Source organism: Rhinolophus sinicus, chromosome 16 (assembly GCF_057876585.1).
Source record: "Rhinolophus sinicus isolate RSI-liver-muscle chromosome 16, RSI-T2T, whole genome shotgun sequence".
NCBI classification, from domain to species: domain Eukaryota; kingdom Metazoa; phylum Chordata; class Mammalia; order Chiroptera; family Rhinolophidae; genus Rhinolophus; species Rhinolophus sinicus.
In genome coordinates, this window is record NC_142516.1 from 137,461,836 (window position 1) to 137,489,186 (window position 27,351).

The following is a 27,351-nucleotide window of genomic DNA, read 5'->3' on the forward strand; positions in this document are numbered from 1 at the left end:
GACAGTGTTCTAAAGCTGGTCTGTGGTGAAAGTCGCACAGCAGTGCACCTGTACACAAGTTCGTCATACTGTGCACTGAGCAAGGGTGAATTTCATGATGTGTAAATGACACCTTCAAGCTTTAAAAACGCAGGCATTTCTTCAAGAATACTGTGCAAAGATTCACTGCTTCAAAGTCCTTGCTGGGGGAGAGAGCGTCTGGAATTGCTCTGGATGCTGACTAAGCCCGAAGGCTCCTCTGATGAAGAGCAAGAGTCTGTCCAGACGCTGAAGGAAGCTGACACTTCCACGTGGCTCCAGAAGGCGCTGTGAGCTGCAGGGTCCAAACAAGTGTTCTCATTAGTGCCACCTGCAGAGACAGAAGAGGAGTGCCTGGCCATTCGAGGAAACTCCTGACAGCGACACAATGACGAGAGCAGAGGTCAGCGAGGTGGACTGAAGGCTGCCACTGCTGCGAAGTAACAAAGGCTGGGCGTGCTCAGCAGCTGTGGGGGCACAAGAGCCACCTCCACAATGGAGAGATTTCAGGCTGCGATGCTGCTGGGGAGTGTCGGGGATGCTCTCGGTTACAGAAACGCCCGCAAGGAGAACAGTTCTGCAGGCACGAAGGTCCAGGAGGAGCTACAAAAACTTGGGGGGCTGGACCACCTTGTGCTGTCCCCAGAGAAATGGCCTGTGAGTGACAACACCATCATGCACATGACCACAGCCGGGGCCCTGACCACAGGTAAGGCTCGGCCACTGTGCCGTTCGGCATGTCGGGTGAACAGGAGCTCTTGCAATCAGCACTGGAGCTTTGAAGGTGATGTGGCCTTTCAGCCATGGTGTCACCCGATGCCACAGCTAAAAGCAGCAATTTAATATACACCAGGGTCCCTCAGCAAATCGGACGTGCGACAGGTTGTGTTTCTCATGTAGTCTTTTTGGGTGACAATGTTATTTATCTTTGCTTATCCGCAGGGTCAGTTTCTTAAACAGTGACTTTTCTGTGTGTCTAAAATGGTCACTAAGCTGATCTCTCTGACTCTAGCGTGAAAGCCAGTTAAATCTCTCATTTGGGTGAGGGCTCAACTTTTCACTGCAGATAATAAGCCTTCTTCTGAATTTATTTCAATAGAATATAAAGGAATAAGCCAGTCTGAAATTTGGACAAATTAAGATAACATTGTTTGGGGATAACTTCTAAATTCCAATGAATTAGGGTTAAAATGCCAGCTTCCTGAACCGGATTTAGCTTGGATAGTTGCTGATACATCAGTATGTCCTAAGAAAATGCTTTAAAACTGGTTGGATTTGGGGAGGGAAAAATAAAGTTTCTTGAAATATTCTTTCAGTAGTAGTTTGATTTTAGGATCAAGTTTTTATATGAATTTCAGAGACAGAGTAGATGGACAAATGTGTAGCACAACTTTCCCACACGTTATTTGCTCTTTAAAAACCTGTGTTGTTGGTATATCACTGCAAAATTAAAATCCGAGGGTGACTATTAAGTCAATGAAATCTCACTATGAGCTCACCTCGCCATTCCATGTATCTTCTGTGAGCACGCTGGGTTTAGTTCTGTGGTCATTGGACAGGAATGTCATCTACTTTGTGGCTGGTTCCTAAATAGCTAGGGGCAGAGATAAAGCACCACAGATAAGATAAGGTGTCACAGTGTGTTGAAAATGGTGAAGCATCTTTCTGAAGCTACACAACTTTGAAATCCAAATATTTCCTGTTTCTGATGTTTTTAGGAAGATTCTCATGTCCTTTGTGTTCAAATAACATTTTCACATCCCAGAGCAGTAATGCCTGCCCCCAAACAATCTGCTGGAGAGCTGGCTTTCCAAATAAAACCAAGGCTTGCTTTAGCTGCATGTAGCTGGTCCTTACTCTTAAACTTTGCTGCCTTCATTTGTGTCTGACGCCGTGTACACACAAGTACACTGTCCACATGTCTTCGCCATGTTTGCCCTCATCTCCGTTAGCACTTGAGTAAGTTTTTGTGAATGGCAGAAACCACGACGTGTCTCCGTGTGGTTACCCCCAGGACAGTACCAGGCACAGGTCAGGGCATTCCTGATAATAACGTGCTCTCCTCTCCGCGAATAGATCAAGTCCTCTTAGCAGAAATAGCACACAGCGTGACATTTAGGCATTTCAGAGGATTGTGAATGTCTGGGGCATTGTTTTTAAGGAGGGAGATGAGTTCCCTCTGTGATCACAGCCCCCAGCTGCGAGAAGGCGACTGCTGGGCAGGGCAGCACCCTCTGGCTTGGGGGGCATGAGAGCACACTCGTGAAGGCCACCCCCTTGAATCGGACTCCTCCAGAAACACAAGCAAGCATATATTTTTTTTCAATTCATAAAAATCTAAGTTGAAATTTCATTTTAAATTTAGTTTTCAAACAGCCCTTTTTTTTTCCTTTATATAACAAATTGTAGTCAGTAAAAGAGGCCTCTGAACTAACTGACGTGGACTAATTCTGTGCCAGGCATTTTTGTAACTTCATGTGTAAATCATCTAATCCTCACATCACCCTGAAGGTTGACTTTACTGTTAGAGTTCTACAGAGAAGGGAACCAGTACACAGAGAGGGTAAGTAAGGTGCCCAATGCTACACCGCCCAGTGAGTGTCAGAGCAGAGATTAGAACCCAAATAACCTGCCTCCAACACCTCTGTTCTTCAGCACTGTCCCAGCCACCTGAGGTTATTAGACATGCCAATATTTCAAGGATTCCAATGGACGGTGGCTCTTTAACGTGTTTTCCGAAGACAGACAAGTGGAACTACATCTTGGCATATTTAATAAGTTTCGCGAGTAAGTGCCCTAAGCTGATAAACCAGAGCTGTGTGGTTTGGCAAACCGCAGTTGTGCTGTGGAGTGAGGGTGATGAGAAAAGTCAGGTGCAGCCTGTGTGACGTCCTACTTCTGGGTGTGTCTGGAAAGGGCAGTGTTGGAGGAAAGCAGATATTGACCTAGGAAGCAGCCAATACCCAAGGTAGGTGGGTAACCAGCAGACACAGCTTATGAGCCACGAGCTCACTGGCATGCATGTACCAAAGGCTCCCTGTGGACGTGGCCCTGCGCCCGTCACCCAAGGATGAGGGCAGGGGGCTTCCCGTCAGGGGCTCTGGAACGTGACACTCCTAGCTCTCTACCACTTACTCACCAGAAAACCGCTTCCCCTCTCTGAGCCTTCCTTCAGGATGATAACACTTTCATCATAGGGTTATGTGAGGATAAACGGAACAGTGTAAGTACAGCATGAGCGAGCACTTAAGTTATTATGGGAAGGCGGCCATGGCACTATAGTTAATGTTTGTCTTTCTACAATGTCTTATGCATCTGGGGACAGCAGCTCCAACTGTCATAGCCAAGCAAAGTAGTCATGTCGCCGCTGCTGCAGGAGAGGACTAGGAGGTCATTAGCCCACTGGGGATCGCAGCAAGTGCCCCTGCGTGTCCGTAACCTGCAGGGGAACGTGGGGCCTGACCCAAGTCTGAGCAGGTGAGGCCTGTCCAGACTCAGCTCGTTATCTTCCTCCATTAGCAGCTCTTGAAAACAGTGTTTTGAAAAGTTGGTATTTTTTCTTGCAAAGTAACTTGATACTGGTATTGTGACTTTTCCTTATCATGACATTAGTTGGGAGACTTACAGGCAGTTTCTTAAGCTGCTCTGATTTTAGGCGACTGGGCAGGTAAGTTAGAGACGAGATGAGTTGAGTAACCATGTCACGAAGTAGAGAAATTCAGACGAGAGGGTCCAAGCCTCTGCAGCTTTGAAAAATGTTTCTAATTTAAATTCTAACCTGAAATCAGCACAAAACTTTTAGTTGCCACTTTGTTTTTAAGGAGATTTTTTCCTTTAAAAAAAAAAAAATGATTCCAGAATAAAAGGAATTATTTTAGGGGACTCTAGAAGGGCCAGGCTTATTCACCCAGCCTGGATTGAGTCCTGAAAAGCTGTTTGTAACTGATAATGCTGGCGAATGAGAGGCTGGACAGATCCCGGGGGCTACACCTCCCAGACAGAGAGGTTCATTTGATTCTTGCGGGGTTACCGAGGGAACACCCCTCCATGTCACCACAGAACTCATTCCTTCAGAACCAAGGTCTTGCCACAATCTCTCTGTCCCCCACTCAGAACAGGGCAATGCTGAGTGCATCCAGGCCTCATGGAACGCCCCTTGCTGTGAAGAGGTCAGGGAATGGGACAAAAGGACTTAGAACCACTCTTTTCACCCAGTCCTATCTCCAAAGGGTCACAGCTACAGGAGAGAAGGGTGCAACCTGCTGTAGTTGCTGCCAGGAAGGAGGCTTTCGTCCTGGAGCAGAGAGTTTGCCAAGTGCACTCCTAATGCCCTTCACCCCTCTGTGTCAAGACCCTGGCTCTAAGGCAGTTTAATGAAGGCTCTGGTCAGGCCATGGGAAGGTCAGTGGGTTTTCATGCCAACGGTACTCCACTGCCTGCTCTAAGCCCAGGGTGTCTGAGAGGTGGTTCTCCCCTCCCCCACATTCCCTCTAAGATGGGGAATCCACCCTCAATGAGAGGAGAGGCAGGAGCAGGCTCTTGATGCCAGCCCAAAGGGCTGAAATGCAGTTTCAGCACAGAATGAGTTTGTTGGCGGCTGTAGGAGCTGCACTGGCAGGTGCAGCCTGTACCTGCCCGCCTCCTCGGGCACACTAGCCCCTCCACCATCCCAGTCCTGCTCTCCCATATGACCAAGCACCTTGGGCCCCGATTTCAGAGCATGTGTGGCCTCTACCCACCACGCTGTGGATTAATTTAATGGCAGAATGCTCAGGTTTACAATTGAAATCCATTTACTAGCTCTGGCCTTGGGCAAGTCACATAACCTAACTGAGCTTTATCTGGGGAAAAAAACCCATTATGACAAATAAGAGCCTCACGTTATTGTGGGAAGATTGCATGAGATCATCTGAGGCAGAGTGCCCGGCAGACGGCAGGCGCTCAGTGGGCAATGGCTCCTCTGTCCTCCGTGTCCTATGATCTTCATGGTCTTCAGAGGGACTTGGGACCACACTTGTCCCCAGAATGCATCCACGTGGTAGGGAATGCAGTTTGGGACAATGGCTGGCAAGCACTGGCTACTTCACCAATGTGAGAAGAAGGGAGTTGTAGATAGGAGAGACTCTGCTTCCGGTGCCTAAGATGTGGGTTCTGAAAAGCCCAGGCAGATTTCAGTCCAGTTTGTCCTTGCACAGATATAACTGTTAGCAGTATATGAGGGTTGTGGGCTTTTTCTAGATTCTTATATGTAACTAGAATAATAAGCACCACAACCTATAATGTTTGAAATAGCAGTGAAATATAAAGCGAACGATTTGTCGGCATGTTACGTTTCTCTAGGTAGCCAGGACTGTGTGAGATGGATCACTAAAATCTTCCTCCTTTTCCACCGACTCAGAGGCTTAATGCTTGCTGTCACTTCTGTTGTCACTGCTGTGTTGGGGTTTATGAGGCAGATGCCCTTCCCACTCGCTCTGACCCTGCCTTCCTCTTTATTCTTCAGACTACTGGTGCCTGGATGATCTATACCGGGAGATGGTGAAACGCTATGTGGAAGTCCTCGAGAAGCTTCCAGAACATCGAGCAGACCCAGCTACTATTGAAGGCTGCTCACAGCTGAAGCCCGATAACTATCTCCTCGCCTGGCATACGCCTTTCAACGAGAAGGGTGAGGGAATGCTTGCTTCTCCCTCTGAAGCTGCGGGGCAGTAACCTATCTGTCATCCCACTACTCAGGCGCCTTGCAGTTTTGTGTGAGTTGAGAGGGATTTGCCAGGGCTCCTTTGTAGGGCAGTGTGCCGCCTAGAGAGCCAGCCGCCTGCATGGGTGTCTATTTAGAGGATGCCAGCTTCCCCGGCAGTTTTGTCACTGATCCCTGGTTTATTTTAAGAAATATTTTCCATTGCTTTCCCTTTCAGTTTTCTTTTTCTTTTTGCCAAAACACTAAGAAAAACATATACCACCTGCATAAATGTCTAATGGTTTCATGTGCTTATGGGGTGATGTATATAGGTAGCCACAGTCTACCTCCAGGACCTTGGCTCCTGGGGTCCCCGGCCCGTCCTTCTGTGTTTATACTGAAGATGGACCTGTCCCCTCTGGATTTATACAGAAAGTGGGACCTAACTCTCTCTGGGTTTATACTGAAGCCTGCATCCAATCAAATGTTACTCGGCATGCAAAGAATTGAGGAAATATGGCCCATAATGAAGAGAAAAATCAACAAATCAAAACTAATGAAACCTGATATAGACATTAGAATTATCAGATAAGGATATAAAATAGTATGCATTCCATATTTTCAAAAAGTTGAGAGAGATCCAAAATGGCAAAATAGATATTGTGCCTGCTTCCTTCCATGAACACATTAAAATTATAACTAAGTTATAGAACAATCAACCTGGAGAACCATCTGAAGTCTAGCTGAACAGAAGTTTCATAACTCAGGACATGAAAAAGAAGCCATGTCAAGACTGGTAGGAGGTGTGGAGACGCCAAACAGCCTGGTCCCAAACCTCTGTGTAGCAGATGAAAATTGGGAGGGATACCTCAGCTGCAGAGGTTCCCCTTGGAAGAGCGAAGAACCCCAGCCCCACTCAAGGCTCCCCAGCCCAGAGCACTGGTGCCAGAAAAAGGAGCCCCCACAACATTAGGCCATGAAAAACAACGGGGATTCCAACCATCCAGATAGGACAGAAGGCTGCGGGAAACCCAGACATCCTCTTAAATGGCCGGCGCACAGACCGACTTGCTCGCAGGCACTCACCTTGGGCTCCAGCGGAGAGACAGTGACTCAGGGGCATCAGAGGCATACGGGGAGCAGACTGAAGTGTGTGGCTTTGAGGCCAGGGCTAGAGGACAGTCCCATTTTCCCTGTGAGAGGTCCTCCTGTAGCACAGCCAGCAGGCAGCCGCCATCTTTAATATGTTGAGCCCGCCCCCTCCACTTACGTCCAAATCTGAACCTGATTGGTCTGGTGAGTTCCACTGCTCCGCCCCGCTGACTCACTGGGACTCTGCCCCACCCAGCTCCCCCAACAACTGAGCACCTTCTCCAAGAGTAGCCAGCCTGCCAGAATTGCACTCTTTCTTGGAAAACTATTGGAGTCCACGAGCCCCAGACAGGCAACAACAGGCCTTCGTGTGCTGAGTAGCTCCAGGCTTAGTGCTGGCACCAAACCAGAGTTTACATTAACCTAGTGACCACAATGCTTCCCACTGTAGTGATTCCATGAGACCCTGGCTCATCCAACTTGTATGCCACACAAGGGTTTTTCAGCAGCTGAACTTTAAGGGAGCTGGCAAGTGGCAGCAGGACTTGGGGTGTTCTGGCTTTTTGTGGAGCTACCTGAGGCCTGGTATTGATGGCAGACATCCTCGGTTTGTAGTGTGGCCTCTCCCATGTGCCTCTGGGTTTAGCACAGGCAGTGAAAAACCATGGATCACTTTGTAGCTCCTACCAGATAGTACCCAGCTGGACACGGGCAATGGGTGACCTGGGCCTACACTAGAGCCCCTCACAAGAGACCCCAGAACCAACATACCTGGAGATTGGCTTCAGACCACAGCAGAACACCACCAAGCAGAACACCACAAGCAGAACACACAAAGGGTGGTCTCAACAGGCACCAAAGCCTGCTGGGGCAACTCCCACTCAGTGGGGTAAGCTTCCCCCACAGCAGCCTGTGAGCTCTGGATGTGGCGAAACCCCACAGCCAGTCAGCCTGAGGGTCAATCCCACCCACTGACATGCCAGTAGCAATCAAGACTCAACTAAAACAGGAGGGCACACACAAACCACCAAAGGGTCATTCCTGGAGAATCTAGAGCAGGTGACCAGGGAGACTGTGCCAGGGCCCCACAGGGCACCTACTACATAAGGCCACCTGGCCAAGACTGGGAGACATAGCAGATCTACCTCATACATAGAAACACAGGGAGGCAACCAAAATGAGGAAACAAAGAAATGTGTCCCAAATAAAAGAACAGGAGAAAACTCCAGAAAATTAACTAAGCAAAATGGAGGCAAGCAACCTACCAGAGACAGAGTTCAAAACAATGGTTATAAGGATGCTCAAAGAACTTAGTGAGAATTTCAACAAAGAGATAGTAAGCATAAAAAAAAGGACATAGAAACCATAAAACAGAACCAGTCAGAAGTGAAGAATACAATAACTAAAATGATGTATGCACTAAAAGGAATCACCAGCCGAATCAGAGGATCGAATCAATCATTTGGAAGTCAAAGTAGCAGAAAACACCCAATCAGAACAGCAAAAAGAATACAAAAAAATGAGTATAGTTTAAGAGACCTCTGGGACAACATCAATCATAACAACTCTCGCATCATAGGGGTACCAGAAGGAGAAGAGAGAAAACAAGGGATTAAGAAGGTATTTGAAGAATAATGACTGAAAACTTTCCTAACTTGGTGAAGGAAATAGACATACAAACCCAGAAAGTGCGGACAGTCCCAAATAAGATGAACATAAAAAGGCCCACATCAAGACACATTATAATTAAAATGGCAAAGGTTAAAGACAAAGAGAGACTCCTAAAAGCAGCAAGAGAAAGGCAACTAGTAACTTATAAGGGAGCTCCCATAAGGCTCTCAGCTGATTTCTCAACAGAAACTTTGCAGGCCAGAAGGGATTGGCACAAATATTCAATGTGATGAAAAGCAAGAACCTACAACCAAAGGTACTCTACCCAGCAAGGCTATCATTTAAAATTGAAGGACAGATAAAGTACTTCCCAGACAAGAAAAAACTAAAGGAGTTCATCACCACCAAGGAATCTTAGAGGGACTTCTTTAAGACAGGAAAAAAAAATATGAGTAATAAAATGACAAGAGCTACATATCTATCAACAATTACATTCTAAGTAAATGGATTAAATGCACCAAACAAAAGTCATAACAGGGTTAAATGGATAAGAAAACAAAAACCTTACGTATACTGCCTACAAGAGAATCACTTCAGATTGAAAGACACACACAGATGGAAAGTAAAGAAATGGAAAAAGACACTTCATGAAAATGGAAACAAACCTAAAAAAAAAAAAAAGAAGAAGAAAAAAAAAGCTGGAGTAGCCATACTTATACCAAACAAAATAGACTTTAAAACAAAGGCTATAACAAGAGACAAAGAGAGACCCCCCCAGTATTCCCGCTTCTGGGTATTTATCCAAAAAAACCATTTTAGGGTTTAAAATGCTACTTTGAGGGGACATGTGGATCCATATGTTCATTGCAGCATTGTTTACAATAGCCAAGAGGTGGAGGCAGCCTGGGTGTCTGTTGATGGAAGAATCGATAAAGAGGAGGTAGTACATGTATACAATGGAATATTGCTTGGCCATGGAAGGGAATGGGTTCTTGCCATCTGCGGCAGCATGGATGGACCTGGATGGTACTGTGTTGAGTCGAGTATCAGACAGAGGACAGATGCAATGTGATTTCACTTCTATATGGAATCTAAAGAACAAAACAAACAAACAAAAAACCCAGAAACAAACTTATAGATACAGAAAATATTTTGATGTTTGCAGATGAGAGGGGGTTGGGAGTGTGGGTGAAAAAAGGGGAAGGGATTAAAAAGCACAAATTGGTTGTTACAAAGTAGTCATGGGGATGTAGGTATAGCATATGGAATATACTCAATAATACTGTAGTAACTATGTATGATGTCAGATGAGTACTAGATTTGTTGGGGTGATAGATGGGAGAGGATGTGTGCAGGATGAAAAAGGTGAAGGGATTAAGAAGTACAACTTGGTAGTTACTAAATAGTCATGGGGATGTAAAGTAAAGCATAGGGAATACAGTCAATGATATGGCAATATCTATGTATAGTGTCAGGTGGGTACAAGATGCATCAGGGGGATGACTTCTTAAATTATGTAAATGTCTAACCACAATGCTGATACCCCTGAAATTAATATGAAATAATATTGAGTGTCAACTGTAACAGAAAAATTAAAAAGGGAGGGTGGAAGGTGAAGGGCAATAGCGGTGTGAAACAAATGTCATGGGGACGTAACATACAGCATTGGGAATAAATCAATAATATTGTGGTATGAGATGGTTGCTGGACTTATCAGGGTGATCACTTATTTAGGTATATAGATGTTGAACAAGTATGGTGTACTCCTGAAACTCATATAATATTGCATGTTAGCTATATTTTTAATAAAAATCTTTTTAAAAAAAGTTAAGGAGAGACATGAAGGTATAAAAGAGACCTAAATCACATTTCTAGAGAATTCTATAATGTCTGATTTTCTGATTTTAAAAATACATTTGGATGAGATTAACAGATTAGACATTGCAGAAGAAAAGTTTAGTGAGTTTAAACACACAGCAATAAAAACTATCCAAAATGGGATACACAGAGAAAAAAGAATCCAAAAATATGAAAAGAACACTAGTGAGTCACAGTACAACTTAAAGCAACTTAACATACCTGTAACTGGAATCCATACAGAGAGAAGGGGAACAACAACAAAAATTTTTTTGAAGAAATAGTGGCCAAAATATTTCCAAACTTGGGAACTGTAAACTCACAGATCCAAGAGACTCAATAAATTCCAAGCACAAGAAACACGAAAAAAATTACACTAAGGCACATAGCAGTCAAATTGCTCAAAACTAATAATAAAGAGAAAAACATATGTCCCATACAGACAGTCAAGGTAAGGATGACAGCACATTTCTTGTCAGAAGTAATATAAGAGAGGAGATAGCCAAACAAAATCTTTAAGCTGTGGAAAGAAATAACTTTGATCTAGGCTCCTACACCCCCCAAAAAAATTCTTTCAGAACGAAGTCCTAGTAGCCTTTTTCAAGTGAACAAAAGCTGAAGAATTCACCAGCATGAGAAATGTTAACGGAAGTCATTCAGGTAGAAGAGGAAAAACAGCTAAAGGAAATAGGGGTCTACACAAAGGCATGGAGATCAATGGAAATGGTAACCACATGGGTACATAGGATTGCTAAACTTATTGAAATATTTTTAAAAGGTAATTGACTTTAACAATTGATAACAATGTACTACAGGGTTTATAAAATATGTATAAGCAAATGTATGACATGTTAGCACAAAGGCTGGGAGGGGAGAGATGGAGGTGTACAATCATAAGGTTCTTATATGAGGCGTGAAATGCAGTATCACAAGAAGGCAGGCTATCATAGGTTAAAGATGTACACTAAAAGCCCCCAAACACTATGGCAAATGTGGTCAGGATGTGGAGAAGCTGCTGGTGGGATGTAGAACTGCTTTGGAAACCTGTCTGGTAGTTAAAGTATCTTAAAAAGTTAAGTATCAACCACTATATGAGTAGATGTCCCACTCTGAGGTATTACAATTACCCAAGAAAAAGAAAGCATATGTCCACAAAAAGATCTGGTTATGAATGTTCATAACAGCTTATTTATAATAGCCCCAAACTGGAAACAACCCAAATGTCCATTCACAGGTAAATGGATAAACCAGTTGTGGTATATCCGCACAGTGGAGTATTATTCAGCAAAAGAAGGATCCAACTATTGATACACAACAACGTGGATGAGTCTCAAATAGTTACGCTGAGTAAAAGAAGTCAGGCAAAAAAGAGTATGTTCTCTATTATTCCATTTATATAAATTTCTAGAAAATGCAAACTAATCTGTAGTGTCAGATCCGTGGTTGGTGGGAAGGGCAGGAGGGGCATGGGAAAACTTTTGGGGGTGTTGACTATGTTTACTATCTTTAGATGCTGTTTCATGGGTGTATTAACTTATCAAACATGGGTGTCAAAACTTATCAACTTGCATACTTTAAAATATGTGCATTTGATTACATGTCAATTATATTTCAATAAAGCTATTTTTAAAAAGAGAAAATATGTATGATTGAAAGCATACTGTGTATACAATTCTGTCTTCTACATTTTTCCCAATAGAAGCATATTGTGAGCATGTCCCCATGTCATCAAAAATTCCATTTTTAATAGCCAAGTAGCACCCCAATGTATGGCTGCTTTGCAATTTATTTAATCTCTTTTCTTTGTCAGGCATTTGGGTGGTTTGCCTACTTTTCACTCATTCAAGTGACACTATGAGAGACATGTTATTAAATACATTCTTACGTAATAAAAATTTTCAGATTATTTGAAAATTCTCATTTTCATAACATTTTCAGAGTATTCATGAAAGCTAGATTGCCAGGGGTAGCATTACGAGAGCAGAAGTCTGAGTTCTGGTGTGTCATGTTCCGTGTAGGCTCAGGGTTTGGAGCTGCCACCAAAGCGATGTGTATCGGCATGCGGTACTGGAAGCCTGAGCGGCTGGAGACCCTCATTGAAGTCAGCATCGAATGCGGCAGGATGACGCACAACCACCCCACAGGTAACACTGGTGTCGCGGCGGGTGCCTGTTGTGTGGTTCTCCACCCAACGGACGAGACTGGAATCTCATGCGATCACATCCACTGTTTGGTTTGCTATTTGTTGGCAGATTTGGGTTTTTTAATCTGAGGTTCTGCTTAGATTCTTTTGCCAACCTAAAAACGGGATTCGCAATAAGTAGGATGATTTTGGAGAGGGTAAGAAAAGCACCAGTTATCTGAATGAAACTAGGATCTGAGCGGAAACAAAAGGTCGAAGTACACCAAGTAATTAATTGCCCAGGGTGCTATATCTGGTAAATGGCTCATCCAGCATCCCAGAGCTAGGATGTGGGGCAGGTGCCGTTGTGACCCTCTCTCCCCACCTTCCTCCAGGCTTCCTTGGGTCGCTGTGCACAGCCCTGTTTGCATCCTACGCTATACAAGGAAAGCCACTCGAGCAGTGGGGGAGAGACATGATGAAGACGATCCCACTGGCTGAAGAATATTGTAAGAAGACCATCCGGCACCTAGCAGGTGAGCCTGGCTTCCCTTCCTGTCACACCTGCACTGGCACCTCGAATTTGGTCTCAGTTCACATTCAGAGTAGATTTGGACAGAACCGGCGGCTCCCAAAGAGGTCCACTTGCCCACAGTGAAACCAAGAGCCACCCTGGGGGGTCTGTGGAAGCAAGTGGGTCCCATATGGAAGGCCTGACGTGTTGCCAGCCGGAGGACATCACCTGCTCAGAAGGGCCCCAGGTGTGCACGGAGATCCACAGAGGAGTGAGGTGCACACAGCAGGTCCTTGAATAATGTCAGTTCATTCAACATTGTTTTGTGACAGCATTAATGAGATGCCATAGGAATTTAACTCTTGTTTATGTTAATTAGCCTGTGGTAAAATTGGTTTCCTTATATGTCGTTTTGCTTAAAGTCACAGACCTATGAAAGACATTAAGTGAGGACTTGCTGTACTTAGAATCAATTTTCCAAATTGTCCTTAAGTAGCCCATTCCTCAGAGAGGGATGAACAATGTCAACACTAGTGTCCTAAGTGCTCACGGGACCTAATGGACAGCTGTGCCTGACCCAAGGGACTTAAGTCTCCCACACAAAGGCTGGACAGAAGTCTGTGCCCACTGATGACATTTGTTTCCAGGAAGCTCCATTTGTCCCAGTTTACCCAAAACCTGTCAGCAAATGACTCACACCCTTTTTGGCCATGAGTGAGGTCAATCCAGCCAAAAGCAGCCAATCCAGCAAAGTCCTAGGGGATCGTGGTGGTGCTGGCTGAGCATTCAGGGGGCTTCTGCACCCTTCTCAGCCTGCATCCCTTTCCCCGTGAGTTCCCCAAGGGATAGCAGACCCAGAACAGCAGGGGCAGGACTAGGAAATCCATGGCTTTCTCCTCAGGTGGCTGACCCAGAGGGACGTGGGCTGCATGGAACACAGACAACTTCATGCAGCCTTTGATATTCTTAAATTATGGAGGAGAATTTCTAGAACAAATTATCTAATTTGTCCCGGAGGAACGGGAGATGAACGGCTTGAATGTGAGAGCAGAGCTGCTGACTTTTCAGAACAGCCTGAGGCTGAGGTCTTCACACTGAAAATCAACGAGTCCCTTTACTGTCACCCTCCAAAGTGCTGGGACTATATTCTAGAATGCCACGTGGGAAGCTTCTAGAACAACTTTACAAGGAGACCTTTGCATTTATTTCTGCCTGGACCTAGTGCTGGGAAACACTTCCCAACGGCCCTGTTCTAATGAGAAGTGAGAAACCTCAGTGTTCACAGTAAACTAAGTGTCCCTGAGTACTCATCCTTCTGTAACCTTAATTGTAGGACACAAATGGCAGCGCTATATTATTTTCATTTGGTTTAAGTTATTGTTTGTTATCCCTGGGTTCTCTCCAGCCCTGGGGACGTTGGTCTGTGGCCACTGGGTTAGTTATCTCCCTAACCCAAGTAGGGTCCCCTTAACCCATCTGAAAGAGACAGGTAAGTAATATTAGAGTATGAAACTGCATAGTTACTGTTTTCACATTGTATTAATGAACATTTCCCCCAGAACTCTAGAATCAAAAACAGTTTTCCCCAATGTTTTCTGAAGAACAATAGTTAAAGATGTCCCATGAACAAAAACAGGGATGAAAGTCACTGGTCAGATAATTTTGAGACTTTATTCTTCCTATTTAATTTACAATTTGTTTAACCCAGTGCCTTATAAATGTCTATGGCAGAACCCTCTTTCAACCAGAGACCATGATGTTCTGTAGAACATCCTCAGGAAATGTTCTTCCTGGGCCTTCCTCTTAGTTTATGACAACATCCACTGGCGATAAGGACAACTGGCAAATTAGTTCCATGTTTTTGTGTTTGGGTGTCTATAGTCAAAGCTGACTGGCCATTTCCATGGGAAAGAGGCTATGTTTGAGTTTGCACCTAGACCCAGCATGAGCCCTCTGTTAGGCATTACATGTCCCTGTAGGGCTAATGGGATCTGTGAATTCCGGTCCTGGCCCTGTTGCTCTTGTCTTTCACTTTTAATCTTATTTCACCAAAATAGACCTTAAATGGGCCTCACCATTAGTTTTGTACAACAGAGTTGGGACATTTCTGAGGGCCAGTGATTCCCTTGGCAACCTGGAATATCATCCTAGGACTGACCCCAGGCACCCCTGGCATCCCTGTGGCTAGAAGGGCAGCAGTGGGAGCACAGCTTCCCTCTGCAGCCAGTGACCACCCAGCCCCTCTCTGCTCACTGCTCTGCTCCCGAGACTCCCCAACCGCAAACAGGCACAGCAGGGTCTGTGGCTCCTCTGAGTCAGTTGATTATCTCGGGCCTTACTGGCCACTTAACTGCTCTACTTAGTTCACATCCCCGGTGGTCAGTGGAGCTATGGTCCTGCCATAGCTTGTCAAGGGGGACAAGATGAAGTGTGCTAGCGCAGCCACCAAGCTGAGGGACATTGAAGCCCTGCAGACCACCTGAGTACTCTAAGACTCAGCGGCATCTCCTATCGTCTACGAGCAAGTGTCGCTGCTGCTCCAGACTCGTTTCTAAGTTAACTTCCTCTTCCCCAAATGATCTCAGAATCATTGCTTTAACACCTCTGGGGCTGGGATGTCAAGCTGTTAATTAGGAATACTGAAATATCCTCTTTCCCTACCTTGCAGGCAGTGTTGAATTAATAAAAATACACAGATTCAGAATTTTCAGAGTGCACTTAAAAATATTGCCATTGCTATTTTAGTTTCAGAATATAGTTAAGCAGCTCTTTGAGTTGCTTTTCCACCCCCCACTCCCACCCCCATCTCCATCTTCCTTGTTATGGTTTCAGAGTAGCTACAAATATAAGCATTTTTGAATCTCTGGAGCAATCACTAGGTAAGGTGCCAGGTTCTCTTCCCACCCATGCGGGATGGAGGGCGTTACCCTCTGCCTCCTGTTCCCTCCAGCTCACTGCCCACAACATCACTGAGCTCACCCCCTCGGGGACTCCCTGTGCCCCAGTCATCTCCTGTTCCTGCACCCCAGCTGATGGCCATGACACCTTGCCTACCCTGTTCTTTACATTTAGAGTACCAGGAGCATTGGTTTTACTTTGAAGCGAAATGGCAGTTTTACTTGGAGGAGAGAAAAATCAATGAAGACACGGGAAGTAAAGCCACCTTTCCCGACCATTATGATGCAGAGGAGAGGGACAAGGTAAGTCTTGTCATGCCCCAGATGGCAGCAGCAGCAGCAGCAGGGGAGCAGGAGCTGTCAAATTCCCACAGCTCAGGGGGTCCTATGCCGAGTGGCCTGTACTGTGTCCTTGCCTTCTGAGCCCCTAGTCTAGCGGGGCTGCCCCTCACAGTAGAGTAGGCCGAGGGAGCAGCTGCACGTGAGAGGGGCCATGGAAGACTTCTTTGTCCGTTTGCCCTACTCATGCCCTACTCAGACCAAATGTCACCACAGAGGGGCTCTCTGGATGTGCTATGCTAACAGTCCCATCACAGCACTCAATCCCTTGGCCTAGTTCCGTTTCTCCTCGTATGGCTACCTGACAGGCTGTCATATGTTTATCTGTGAACGTCTGCCTCTGAATGGCTGGAGTGTATGAGCCATGAGAAGCGAGCCTTTCCTGCTCACTGTCTATCCCCAACCCTGCGGCAGTGCCTGGCACACAGGTGGAATGCCATAAGTGCACGGCAAGTAAATAAAGGACCTGGAGGACCCAGGAAGCTCGTGTTCTAACGCAGCCTGACATGGCTCTACTTTTGGCCCGTGCCTCTGACCCACGGTTCTTTCTTCAGACGTACAAGAAATGGAGCTCAGAAGGTCGAGGAGGACGGCGGGGCCATGATGCCCCCATGATTGCCTATGATGCCCTCTTAGGAGCCGGGAACAACTGGATGGAGCTCTGCCACCGGGCCATGTTTCATGGAGGTTAGACTTCCTTCTTTAATGGCCTTGGACTTTCGGGAGACCAGGACCCCCTTCTATCCCAAAGCACCTGTAAGAATGTCCTTCTCTAGGTGGGGCTCTGGCTTCAGTCTGCTCGTGCACAGATTTCACAGGCTGTGGGCAGGTCACGGCACTGCCTGCATGGCCCTGTGAGTCTGTGCTTAGAGGGAATGGAATATTTGGAGTGGCTGAGGTGCAGGCCTCCTCTCCCTTGTGGCTGTTGGTTCGAGAGCATGTGAATTCCACTGGTGCTGGCCACACGATGTTCTGCTCTCTATGGTCATCTCGTTTGTCACCTCTGTAGACTCTGCAGTCACAGAGAGGGTGCACTTTATAGAGTCAGGACGCCCTGGGTTCGAATCTAGCTCTGGGCCTGTCTCCCTGGGAATGAAGAGGGTAAGACCCGCATTGCAGGGCTATTGAGACAGTTGAAGACGAGATGCCAGGAGCTCACCACTGTGCCTCTTGGTAGCGGTGATCTTTGCGGGGTGGGCTTGCCGCACTCCCTGGTGCCCATTTTCTCCTGGGAATGTAAAGTAAGAGGATAACAAGTATACCGTGTTTCCCCGAAAATAAGACCCAGCCGGACCACCAGCTCTAATGCATCTTTTAGAGCAAAAATTAATATAAGACCCGGTATTACATTATATTATATTATATTATATTATATTATATTATATTATATTATATTATATTATATTATATTATATTATATTATTATACCTGGTCTTATAATAAAATAATACTGGGTCTTATATTAATTTTTGCTCCAAAAGACGCGTTAGAGCTGATTATCCTGCTAGGTCTTATTTTCGGGGAAACACAGTATGTCACCTCCTGCCAGGCATGGATTCCATCAATGTTAGAGTAACTATTGTCAGAGAAAGTGCTATTCCTGGTGCTGAGATGGTTGAGATGCTAGCGCTTCCTGGGGGCCAATAGCAGGGCTTCTTCAGGAGCATAGGGGCTCCCACTGGGGGAGGAGGAGCCAAGGAGAGATGACAGGATGACAGGAGCTAAGGGCAGATGTGGGATGAGGGGGCCTGTGGACGGACACAGTGATCCAACTAGCCCACTGCCCTTAGCTGAGAGCAGGAGGGCGTCTTCAGGAGGTGCAAACAGCTTGTTAGGGAGCCCAGCCTGGACTTTGGCTGTCCTGGAGCTCCACAGGAGGTGGTCTCCCCGAGTGCCCAGCCCTCAGGATGGCAAAGGCATCTGCATACTATCCTGCGTTGTCAGTGTGTTTGGGATGGGGGTGAGGAGACAGGAAACCTGGCCCCTTTATCAGGGACAGCAAAAGCTGCCCAGGGCCTGTGGGGTGTCACCCAGAGCAAAACTGAGGTTTTGCATGAGGGATGGGGAGGAGGCTGAGCAAGCCCTGGGGCTGCCTGCTGTAGAGCAGTCAGCCCAGAAGAGTCTCTAAGATGGGCCCTTGGCAAGGAGGGTGACTGGAGGCTGTAGCTAGTGTCAAGTTCACGTTCATTTCCCTCTTCCTGCTCTGCCTTGCAGCCCCCTAAGGACTTGCGTTTCTGTTCCAGGTGAGAGTGGGGCGACAGGGACCATTGCGGGCTGCCTGTTCGGATTGCTCCACGGCCTGGATGCTGTTCCCAAAGGCCTATACCAGAATCTGGAGCACAGGGAGAAGCTGGTGCACCTGGGCGAAGCTCTTCACCACCTGTCCACAGAAGAGAAGTAAAGCCCTTCTGCCATTTTCCCTTTCCAGGGAGCCCGTGTCCACTCCGGGGGCTCCAGGGGAGTCCGCAGTGAGGCTCACCCCTGCTCAGCTCACTGATAATCCATGCCTAATTGACCAGGAGTACATTTTAACTCTTCTCCTCCCAGTTTCAGAATCCTAATTGTTTACAAAATGCACTCTTTGTCCTATGAGAATAGTTGTCCTATCCTAACCCAAACCTAGTGCATTATTGAGGTCACATTGGATTTGCTACCCTCAAACCTCCCCATGCAATAGTCACGAACAGTCTCTTGGACAAATTGGTGTATTTTATTCTGTTGCTAAACTAATGCTATTCGCTCATTCATTTCAACAACTAACCACCATGGCTCTGCTCAGAAGGGCCCCCCTCCATCCGCAGTACCTTCCGTCACTGTCTATCTCTAGCTCCTACACGTGCATTTCAGCTACTGCAAACCTACCACCCCCTACCCCACCAGCTGCGCCCGTCCCTCACGGGCGCATGTTACACTTGCATTCTCACTGCTGGGTTTCTACGTCAGAAGAACAGTCAGTATTGTTGCCTTAAGGTTGCAGCCAAAAGCACTGCGTTTAACCTGCCAGCCTACTTTTTTAATCACACTAGATCTTTCAAACCAACCTCTTTTGGAACAACTAACTAAGGAAACCAAGAAATAAAGGGCTCTCATGCCAGCACCCGTATCTTTCTTCTCTGTGGTCTGCAGCTGTCACACTTGTGTGGGTCATGTCCACATTGCAGAGAGGGCCTGTAGCCTGCTCCACCGGGGTTCGCTGATAAGAAAACAGAGCCAGGGTTTCTCACTCTGAGATTCTTGCTCACGTTAAAAATAACTTTGGACACAACCTTTTTGAAGTAGCATCTGGTGTGACTAAAACAGCAGTTGGTGACTGATGTTTAACATGGCACTTTGGCAGCTTGGCTGGGGCCTGTCTTGTTGATGGCAGCATTCTTTTTATCAAAGGCTTGCCTGAGCACAGCCGGGCACAGTCCTCAGAGCCCCAGGGACACCAGTCCTGGGCATACCCGCTCGCACTCAAGCGCTCAGGATTCATGGGACCACACGGCCCCTCCCAGGCATTCTTACTCCCCTTCTTAATTGTCCTCTGGTGTCCTGGGCTGTAGGAATAGTAGAGTGTGTTTTCAATAGAATACATCACTTTCCATATCTTAGGAAAAGTATGAAGGTTTCCATCTGTGCTGATGAAAGAACCTATGAGCTATTGTGTTTTGCACCAAAGTGTTTTTAATGTCAGGTTTCTGAATAACTGAACTAACATTTGCTGCTATTGATGCTTTTCAATCAGAAGAGGCAGAAAGACAGAGTGGGTGAAAGGCTCTCACATCATTTACCTCCACCACTCACGGGCCAAACCAGGGTTAGTGGGGGTGGAGAAATTAACTGAGAATTATCTTCTAGGAAAAGAAACCCAGTTAAGGTAAGTTGACATTTTTCCTGGACATACATAACACAGCAGCTTACTGTTTTGAAGTAGTATCCTGTTTCACCAGCTTACCTTACAAGGGGTTCTTTCGACTCAGCTGTGTGGAAGAGAAGCAGACCTCCAATGAGGAGGGTACCCTGCAGCTGGATGCAAAGGAGGCTACTTGGTTTGCGTTTTATAGATGATTTAGGAGAATTCAACCCATCCTTTAGAATCAGGCAGTGAGTCTATTTACAGATTAATTATACATTAAAACACATAAACAAAAATTCAAAGATAACATAAAATGAGTGTAACTGTTTCCTCATTTCATTTTCCTATTACAGGGAAATGCAAAAGTTGAAAAGATAAACAAAACCATAAAAAGTAATGCGGTGACTACCATACCTACTTGAATTTTTAAAAATGTAATACTTGCTTTTTCACTTTTGTTATAAAAGTATTACATGCACACAGCTTCAGAAATTTAAATGCCATAAATGGCGCATGTGGAAAGCAAGATTCTTCTAAACACTCAGGCACATTCACATTTTACCAGACTCCAGAGAAAGTCATAGGTCACGATTCCTTATGTCACTTTCTAGAAATTTTCTCTACACATACAATCAGGGTTGCAAGTATGTGTTCTACACTTGCATCTGTATGTTGTACACACACACACACACACACACACACACACACACAATTTCTTTCCACAAATAAGAATTATAGTGTTCATAATGGTTTCCTTTTGGCATTTTTCACTTAACTGGGTTTTAAAATATTTTTCAGTATCATCATACATGTATCTACCTCAGTCTTTTTAACTGTTGCCTGATATTCCATGTACACATGTGCCATAATTTATATAATTGGACCCCTACTGATGTAGTTTTAAGTTGTTTCCATTTCTGGGATGGTATTTTTAAACACTTCTCCTTATAGTTACTTTAAAAGGTTGCTTCCCCATCTCCTCTGAAAAGAAATTAAACTCAATAGCCCAGTGATTTTTCATTCTAGGATGCATTTTTTAATTTAATATTTCTAAAATTGGGATGCATCGTATATTTGATTGTGTCTGACCATTTAATTGGCAGAGTTTTTCTTTCCCTGAGATCTGTCAAGTAACAGTGAATCTTACAATTAATAGCACGTTAGATCCAGGAACACTAATGTTAAATGCCCATGTGAATTCACAGCCCCTGTAAAACAGCAGATGTGGGGGTATTAGCACCTGTTACTCCCTGGTGACAAGTAAGGATAACTCCAAGGCAGGTGTGGTCCTGAGATGTGACCTACACCTTACAGTTTTCCTCCCACACCTATAGGCCATACCCCTCTACTGATAGTCCCGTAGCTGACGCAGGATGCAGGAATGTGAGGTCTGAAGCTGGGACTCTGGACGGGTAGCCGTGACTATGGCTAGGAAATGTCATGGCTGTCAGGAAGGGTTTGCACTCTGGCAGCCGTCTGTATCCCCAGTGACAGGCACACAGGTCCTGCTCACATCTCCACTATTAGAGCAGGTCCTCTGCACTGCTCAGAAGTCTTCAGACTTCAGGCTGATTTTGATTAATTCATGTGCCCAAACTTTTTGGTTAAAAGATTTTGCGTTTTTTAAAAAGATTTTATTGGGGAAGGGGAACAGGACTTTATTGGGGAACAGTGTGTACTTCCAGGACATTTTTTCCAAGTCAAGTTGTTGTCCTTTCAATCTTAGTTGTGGAGGGTGCCGTTCAGCTTCAAGTTGTTGTCCTTTCAGTCTTAGTTGTGGAGGGCGCAGCTCAGCTCCAGGTCCAGTTGCCATTGCTAGTTGCAGGGGGTGCAGCCCACCATCCCTTGCGGGAGTCGAACCGGCAACCTTGTGGTTGAGAGCCCACGCTCCAACCAACTGAGCCATCTAGAAGGCAGCTGAGCTCAAGGTGCCGTGTTCAATCTTAATTGCGGGGGGCGGAGCCCACAATCCCTTGTGGGACTCGAGGAATTGAACTGGCAACCTTGTGGTTGAGAGCCCACCGGCCCATGTGGGAATCGAACCGGCAGCCTTCATCGTTAGGAGCACGGGACTCTAACCACCTGAGCCACCGGGCCAGCCCAAGAGATTTTGCATTTAGATTTTAAATAATTTCCCCCAGTGTCTTTGTATCTGGAAGCCAGCTATGAGGTGGGTTTGGCAGGTATTGTCACTCCTCTCCAACAGCTGGGGAAATCAATGTATGGCTCAATCACTTGACAAGAGCAGAAGAGCCACGCAGAGGGTCCAGCAACCACGGTGCAATGCAGAGCTGCCTCAGCTCCCAGTTCTCTGATGCCACCCACCATTACTAGTTGTGTTTTTCCAAAATCTGTATTTCCCTAACCTGAGGTACGGAGATGGGTACCGTTACTTCTCCCATTCTGTAGAGGAGGAAACCGATTCAGAGGGTTGCAGCCGTTAGTAAATGGAGCGTAGGAATTTAAACCCAGCATGTCTGACAACCAAACTCCTGCCTCTTAACCTCCCCACCAGCCACCCTAATTCAGTGAGACTTGACCATAGCCCTGAATTCCCCCAGGGAGATCCCGCCTTGGTGCGTTATGAAACCCCAGCGCCCCAAGCAGACAAGACTGGAAAAATCAATCAGATGTCAACTGATGGAACTAGAAATACTCAAATTCATGTGCCACCCAAATGTATTAACAATTCCATCATTGAAATTCATGCCAAGCTCCTGTAATGCTGAATACCTTTTAAGTAACAGTGCAGGCACTGTGACTCCTTCAGTTAAAATCCCTCATGGGTTGACATATTTCCAGTTAATAAGTAGAAATAAAGTGTAAGCACCCTCAGAATGTTACAGGGGGGAAAATCAGCATGGGAAGGAAAATGGCAGCCTTGAGTCTCCCAATGGTTTCCGAATGGCCCGGTCACTGAACAGAGACGGCTAGCCAGCAAACGGGAACTTATATACATGTGACAGAAAGAAGCGCAGCTCTGGCCGAGTGCTTGGTCATTACTTTCCCTGCATAGGCACAACAGGAGCTGTGACGGTGCCCAAGCTGGAGGCCAAAAGATGCTGCCAGGCTCACAGCACGGCACATGGCCTGAGGGCGCATCTGTGTCTTAGCCGCCATCCCCACCACCTCATCACCACGGGGGCATAGTACGAGGAGGGTGACACAGTGAACACGGGGCCTTCTTGGAACCATAGCCACCTGGTGTGCACAGGCTTGTGTCGTCCCAGACGCCTGAGAAATCCCAGAATGCCTGAGTCCTCTGCCTGCCACCAGGCCTGCAGGCGTTAGTGCACTGCTGGGTCCCAAATATCACTGCTGACCTGGTGCTTTCAGGGTCCTAGAATGTACTTATCAACCCATGCCGTTGCTTCCTTCTTGTCCTATTCTAATTGTTTGTTTTCAAGTATTTCAAACATACAAAAAGGCACACAAAGAGCTCAAAGAAACCCCATATTCCCTTACCCAGCGTCACCAAATGCTAACACTGGGCCACTTTTGCCTCATCACTTTCTCTCTCTCTCACTACACACTCACACACACACACACTCACAGATATACACAGACACACAGAGATACACGCACACACATACATATAGCAGTAACTGTATATTAGGTGTGAGAGGAGTCTCTGTAGAATGTTCTTCTTACTTATTAAATCTCAGGGCCTGGAACAGCATTCAACACTCAGGTGGTCTCAGGAAGCCTCAGTTGGACAGACTTCCCTTTATCCACCATATGGTTTATCCACCATAGCCATGGCCATGCCTGTGAGGTTCAGGGGCATGACTGTGGGGTCCCCCAGCCCCGATGGCTACCTGCCATTCTTTAGCCAGATTTATTTCCAGGGAAATGCAGAGGTTCAGGTTTTCTGACTCACTGGCACAGTTTCAACTGTTAGCTACTTAGTCATTAAAAAAAAAAATACGGAATAGTCAACAGACATTTGTTATTGTGCTTTACTAGAAAAATAGTTATGTTAAAATGATGCATACAAATTATGATTAATAGTCACTATTAGAATTGACCTTATGAGCTCACTGCTGTAATAGCCACATGGGCTGGCTCACAGCCGCCCGCCCCAGGATGCTATCTGATCCCCGGTGAGCGACGTGGGTGCCCTGGAAAAGGGACTACAGGGAGAATTTGCCTGCTCCATATGCATTCTGATCCACGTGCACTCTGATTCGGGGACTTTGGGGGTGTAGAGGTCTGTAGTGTCACCCCCCTGGGGGACACTAAGAGGCCTCCACAGGACCAGTGGTGGTGGTGGTAGTGGGGGGGGCACTGGGGAAGGTTCCACTGAGCAGGGGCATTTGAACTAGGTAGTGAAGGACAAATAGGAGCTTGTCAGGAATGCAGCTGTTCCAGGCCAGAATGCTCAGCCTGGGCAAAGCATGGAGCTGGGAAAGAGCATGGCATGACCACAAAATGGAAGTTCAGGAGTCCAGAGCTCCAGAGAAATGGCGTAAGCCAGGGTGGAGAGCCTGGCGGAAGGTCCAAAGCAGGTGGGCAGTACCTGTGTGCAGCAGGGCGGCGCTGCTCAAAGCTTGAGGCACACAGACCTGAAGTGCTCACCGTTGGCAGTGACCTGCGAGGTAAGCGGAGGCCTCCAAACAAGGCCCTTCCACAGGCGTTTGCTGAGTGCCTGCCCTGGCCAGCTCTTGCTGTCAGCCCTGGGGGATGGTGGTGAACCAAACCAGGTTCCTGCCCACATGGAGCCTACATTCTACTGGGGGAGCCAGACAAAAATACACATGATGTGTTGGAAATTGCCCTCAAGTCTCAGACAATGATAAATGCTACAGCAACAGTTATCCTGGGGGAGGTGCTGGAGAGCACCATGAGTTGTGACTGCAAGAGTCATCTCAGGAGGGGACAGAGGAAACCCCGAGGGCAGACTGCGCTAAGCAGAGGGATTAGTTAGAGCAGAGGCCTAGGGTGGGAATGAGCTGGGAACATTTGATGACCAGAACAGCTGGATCATAAAACAAGGTGAGGTCAGCGGGCCAGACTGGGCTTGCAAGCTCAGGGGCATGATGAGCAGAGAAGGGTGTCCCTGAAGGGAGGGCAGGAGCCCAGCTCACTGGAGGTGGCTCAGAGGGTTATTGTGGCACAGATGTGGTGAACATACACTCAACAACTGTCCTGCAAACAATTTGGTGTCTATCCTGGGGTAGGATGGCTCAGGGAGAACAGCAGAACAGAGATGGCCATAGGAGAAAGGCAGGCTGAGGTAGAGGAGAAATATTCGGCTCATAATGGTTGTTAAACACAAATGACTTTTTGAAGGCGATCATGCCGTGCCCATTCTCTAAGCACAGTCCCAGGATATCGTCCTGAATCTCATACACTTTCTATTGCCACTGGCTCATGGGCAAAGCCACCTTGGCAAGACAGGGCTCAACTGAAAAAGAACTTTATGGTCTTGGCTAATCCCCTATTCCTTGACCTATAAATCTTAGAAAAGCATCCTGACCTTCTCTGAGAGTGAAAACATGTCTTAGGTGATTATGAAAGCATTTTGGAATGTTTTGAAACTCTACCCATGTCCTGGTAGATAAAAGCCACTTAATATATACCTAGGGTTCTCCTAGGCAGCTTGGAGCAATTCCGTGACATTTAATTCTCGGTGGTTATTAGCTTAGTGAGATGCTGAACGATGTCTTGATAACACAACCAACTTTATAACTGGCTCACGCACTTACATGTGACGTGGAAGCACTGAGCTAGCTGGAACAGCTAACCTAGAAGTAGGATAAGTCTTGTCCCCCTTAATGAACCATGAGAAGGACAAATGGTAAGTCAAACCAAGAACGTGGCCCCTTTTGTGTCACTGTCATCATAAAAGTGCACGGCTCAGCTTCCCAGAACAAACAGATATGCAGCATCGAAATCATGGCTGGGAATGTGTGGAAGGCGGTGTCCAGTTACCCATAGGCTGACGATAGAGTAATGGAATAAAATCAACATCGAGCTTCATATACTGTCCAACTCTTCCAAATTTGTAGCCTGTTAAGACAGGTGGTTGATGGGAATTTGAGGCCAGCTCATTTCATCTTTCTATTTAGACAGTGGGGCTCAGAAGCTCTTTGGCAAGGTACGTGAAGGGGTGGATGAGCTCATACATGGATGATCCTCAAGGCCTTTATTCAGACATCAGAATGTCCCCAAAGCACATTGTCAGTGTAGCTATTTCAGTCATCGGAATGACTCAACCTGCGATCATAAAGATGATTGAAATAACCAAGTGAGCAAACGACTCCAAGCTGGCCAGCAATGTGACAAGGCAGGTCTGGAAGCTTTCTTGTCTCCACCTGGGACCAGGTGAAGTCCTAGACCCCAAAGGCTCTCAGATGGCATAAGGATGGCAGACTCTGGTGCTGAATTCACACGTCTCTGCTGCTGTGACCCTCCCCATTTAGTGTAACTATCATAGTAAGAGACCCATTGATAAAATGATGAAGTAGGAGGCCATCAGCGCATTGCTTAGTCACAGGTGTGTTAATTCAGTCACCACTTACTGAGGACCCGCCATGTGCCAGGCACTGAGCTACGTGTTTCGATCCTGTGTGAAGACACTCACGTAAGATAGCAGGGATAGATATTAAATAATTCAGCCAAGGATTCAGTATGCCTGGGATGAGCACTGCAACAGACAAGTGTGAGGGCAGGAGGACCTACTGCAGAAGGGCTCAGGAAGGATCCCCCTGAGTGGTGGCATTTATGGGAGACCTAAGCAAAGAGGAGGAAGGAAGGTGGGGGGAGAGTCGCAGAAGGCAAGAACAGCACAGAGAAAGGGTGAGGGAGGGCTGAGGGCAGAATGGCAGGGCTGAGGCACAGTACATGAGGAGTTGGCACACATTGAGGCTGGGGTTCTGTGGGCCTCACTGACAGGAGTTCGTACTCAATTTTTTATTTTATTGGGGAATATTGGGGAACAGTGTGTTTCTCCAGGGCCCATCAGCTCCAAGTCGTTGTCCTTCAATCTAGTTGTGGAGGGCGCAGCTCAGTCCAAGTCCAGTTGCCGTTTTTAATCTTTAGTTGCAGGGGGCGCAGCCCACCATCCCATGCGGGAATTGAACCAGCAACCTTGTTGTTGAGAGCTCGTGCTCTAACCAACTGAGCCATCTGGCTGCCCTCGCCCTCAATTTTGACAGTGGAAATCACTGTCTGGATGCAACCTTCACTGGTGTGATGTAGAGGGAGTAGCAGGGGAGAGAGGAGCCGGAGCAAGTAGATGGGGGTTTGTGAATGTCATCGGCAAGGGTGGCAGCAATGCCACAGAAATGGATTCCTCCCATCCTCAGGCCCTACAATGCAGAGCTTGGCCACGATTGGCTGTGGGGCCAGGGATAACTCCCGTGTTTCTGGGGGTGGGAG

At 46.5% G+C, this 27,351-nt stretch overlaps 1 protein-coding gene across 1 annotated transcript in view; it reads left to right on the forward strand.

Moving 5' to 3' along the window:
* The first annotated feature begins 310 nt into the window (after positions 1-310).
* ADPRHL1 (ADP-ribosylhydrolase like 1) overlaps positions 311-27,351 on the forward strand; it is a 37,766-nt gene continuing 10,725 nt past the window's right edge. Inside the window, exons 1-7 of the mRNA XM_019746598.3 lie at positions 311-727; positions 5,522-5,686; positions 12,277-12,402; positions 12,776-12,916; positions 15,967-16,094; positions 16,685-16,817; positions 18,374-18,527. Of these exons, the coding sequence (XP_019602157.3) occupies positions 514-727; positions 5,522-5,686; positions 12,277-12,402; positions 12,776-12,916; positions 15,967-16,094; positions 16,685-16,817; positions 18,374-18,527 (1,061 nt within the window). The 5' untranslated portion in view covers positions 311-513. The remainder of the gene's footprint in view (positions 728-5,521; positions 5,687-12,276; positions 12,403-12,775; positions 12,917-15,966; positions 16,095-16,684; positions 16,818-18,373; positions 18,528-27,351) is intronic.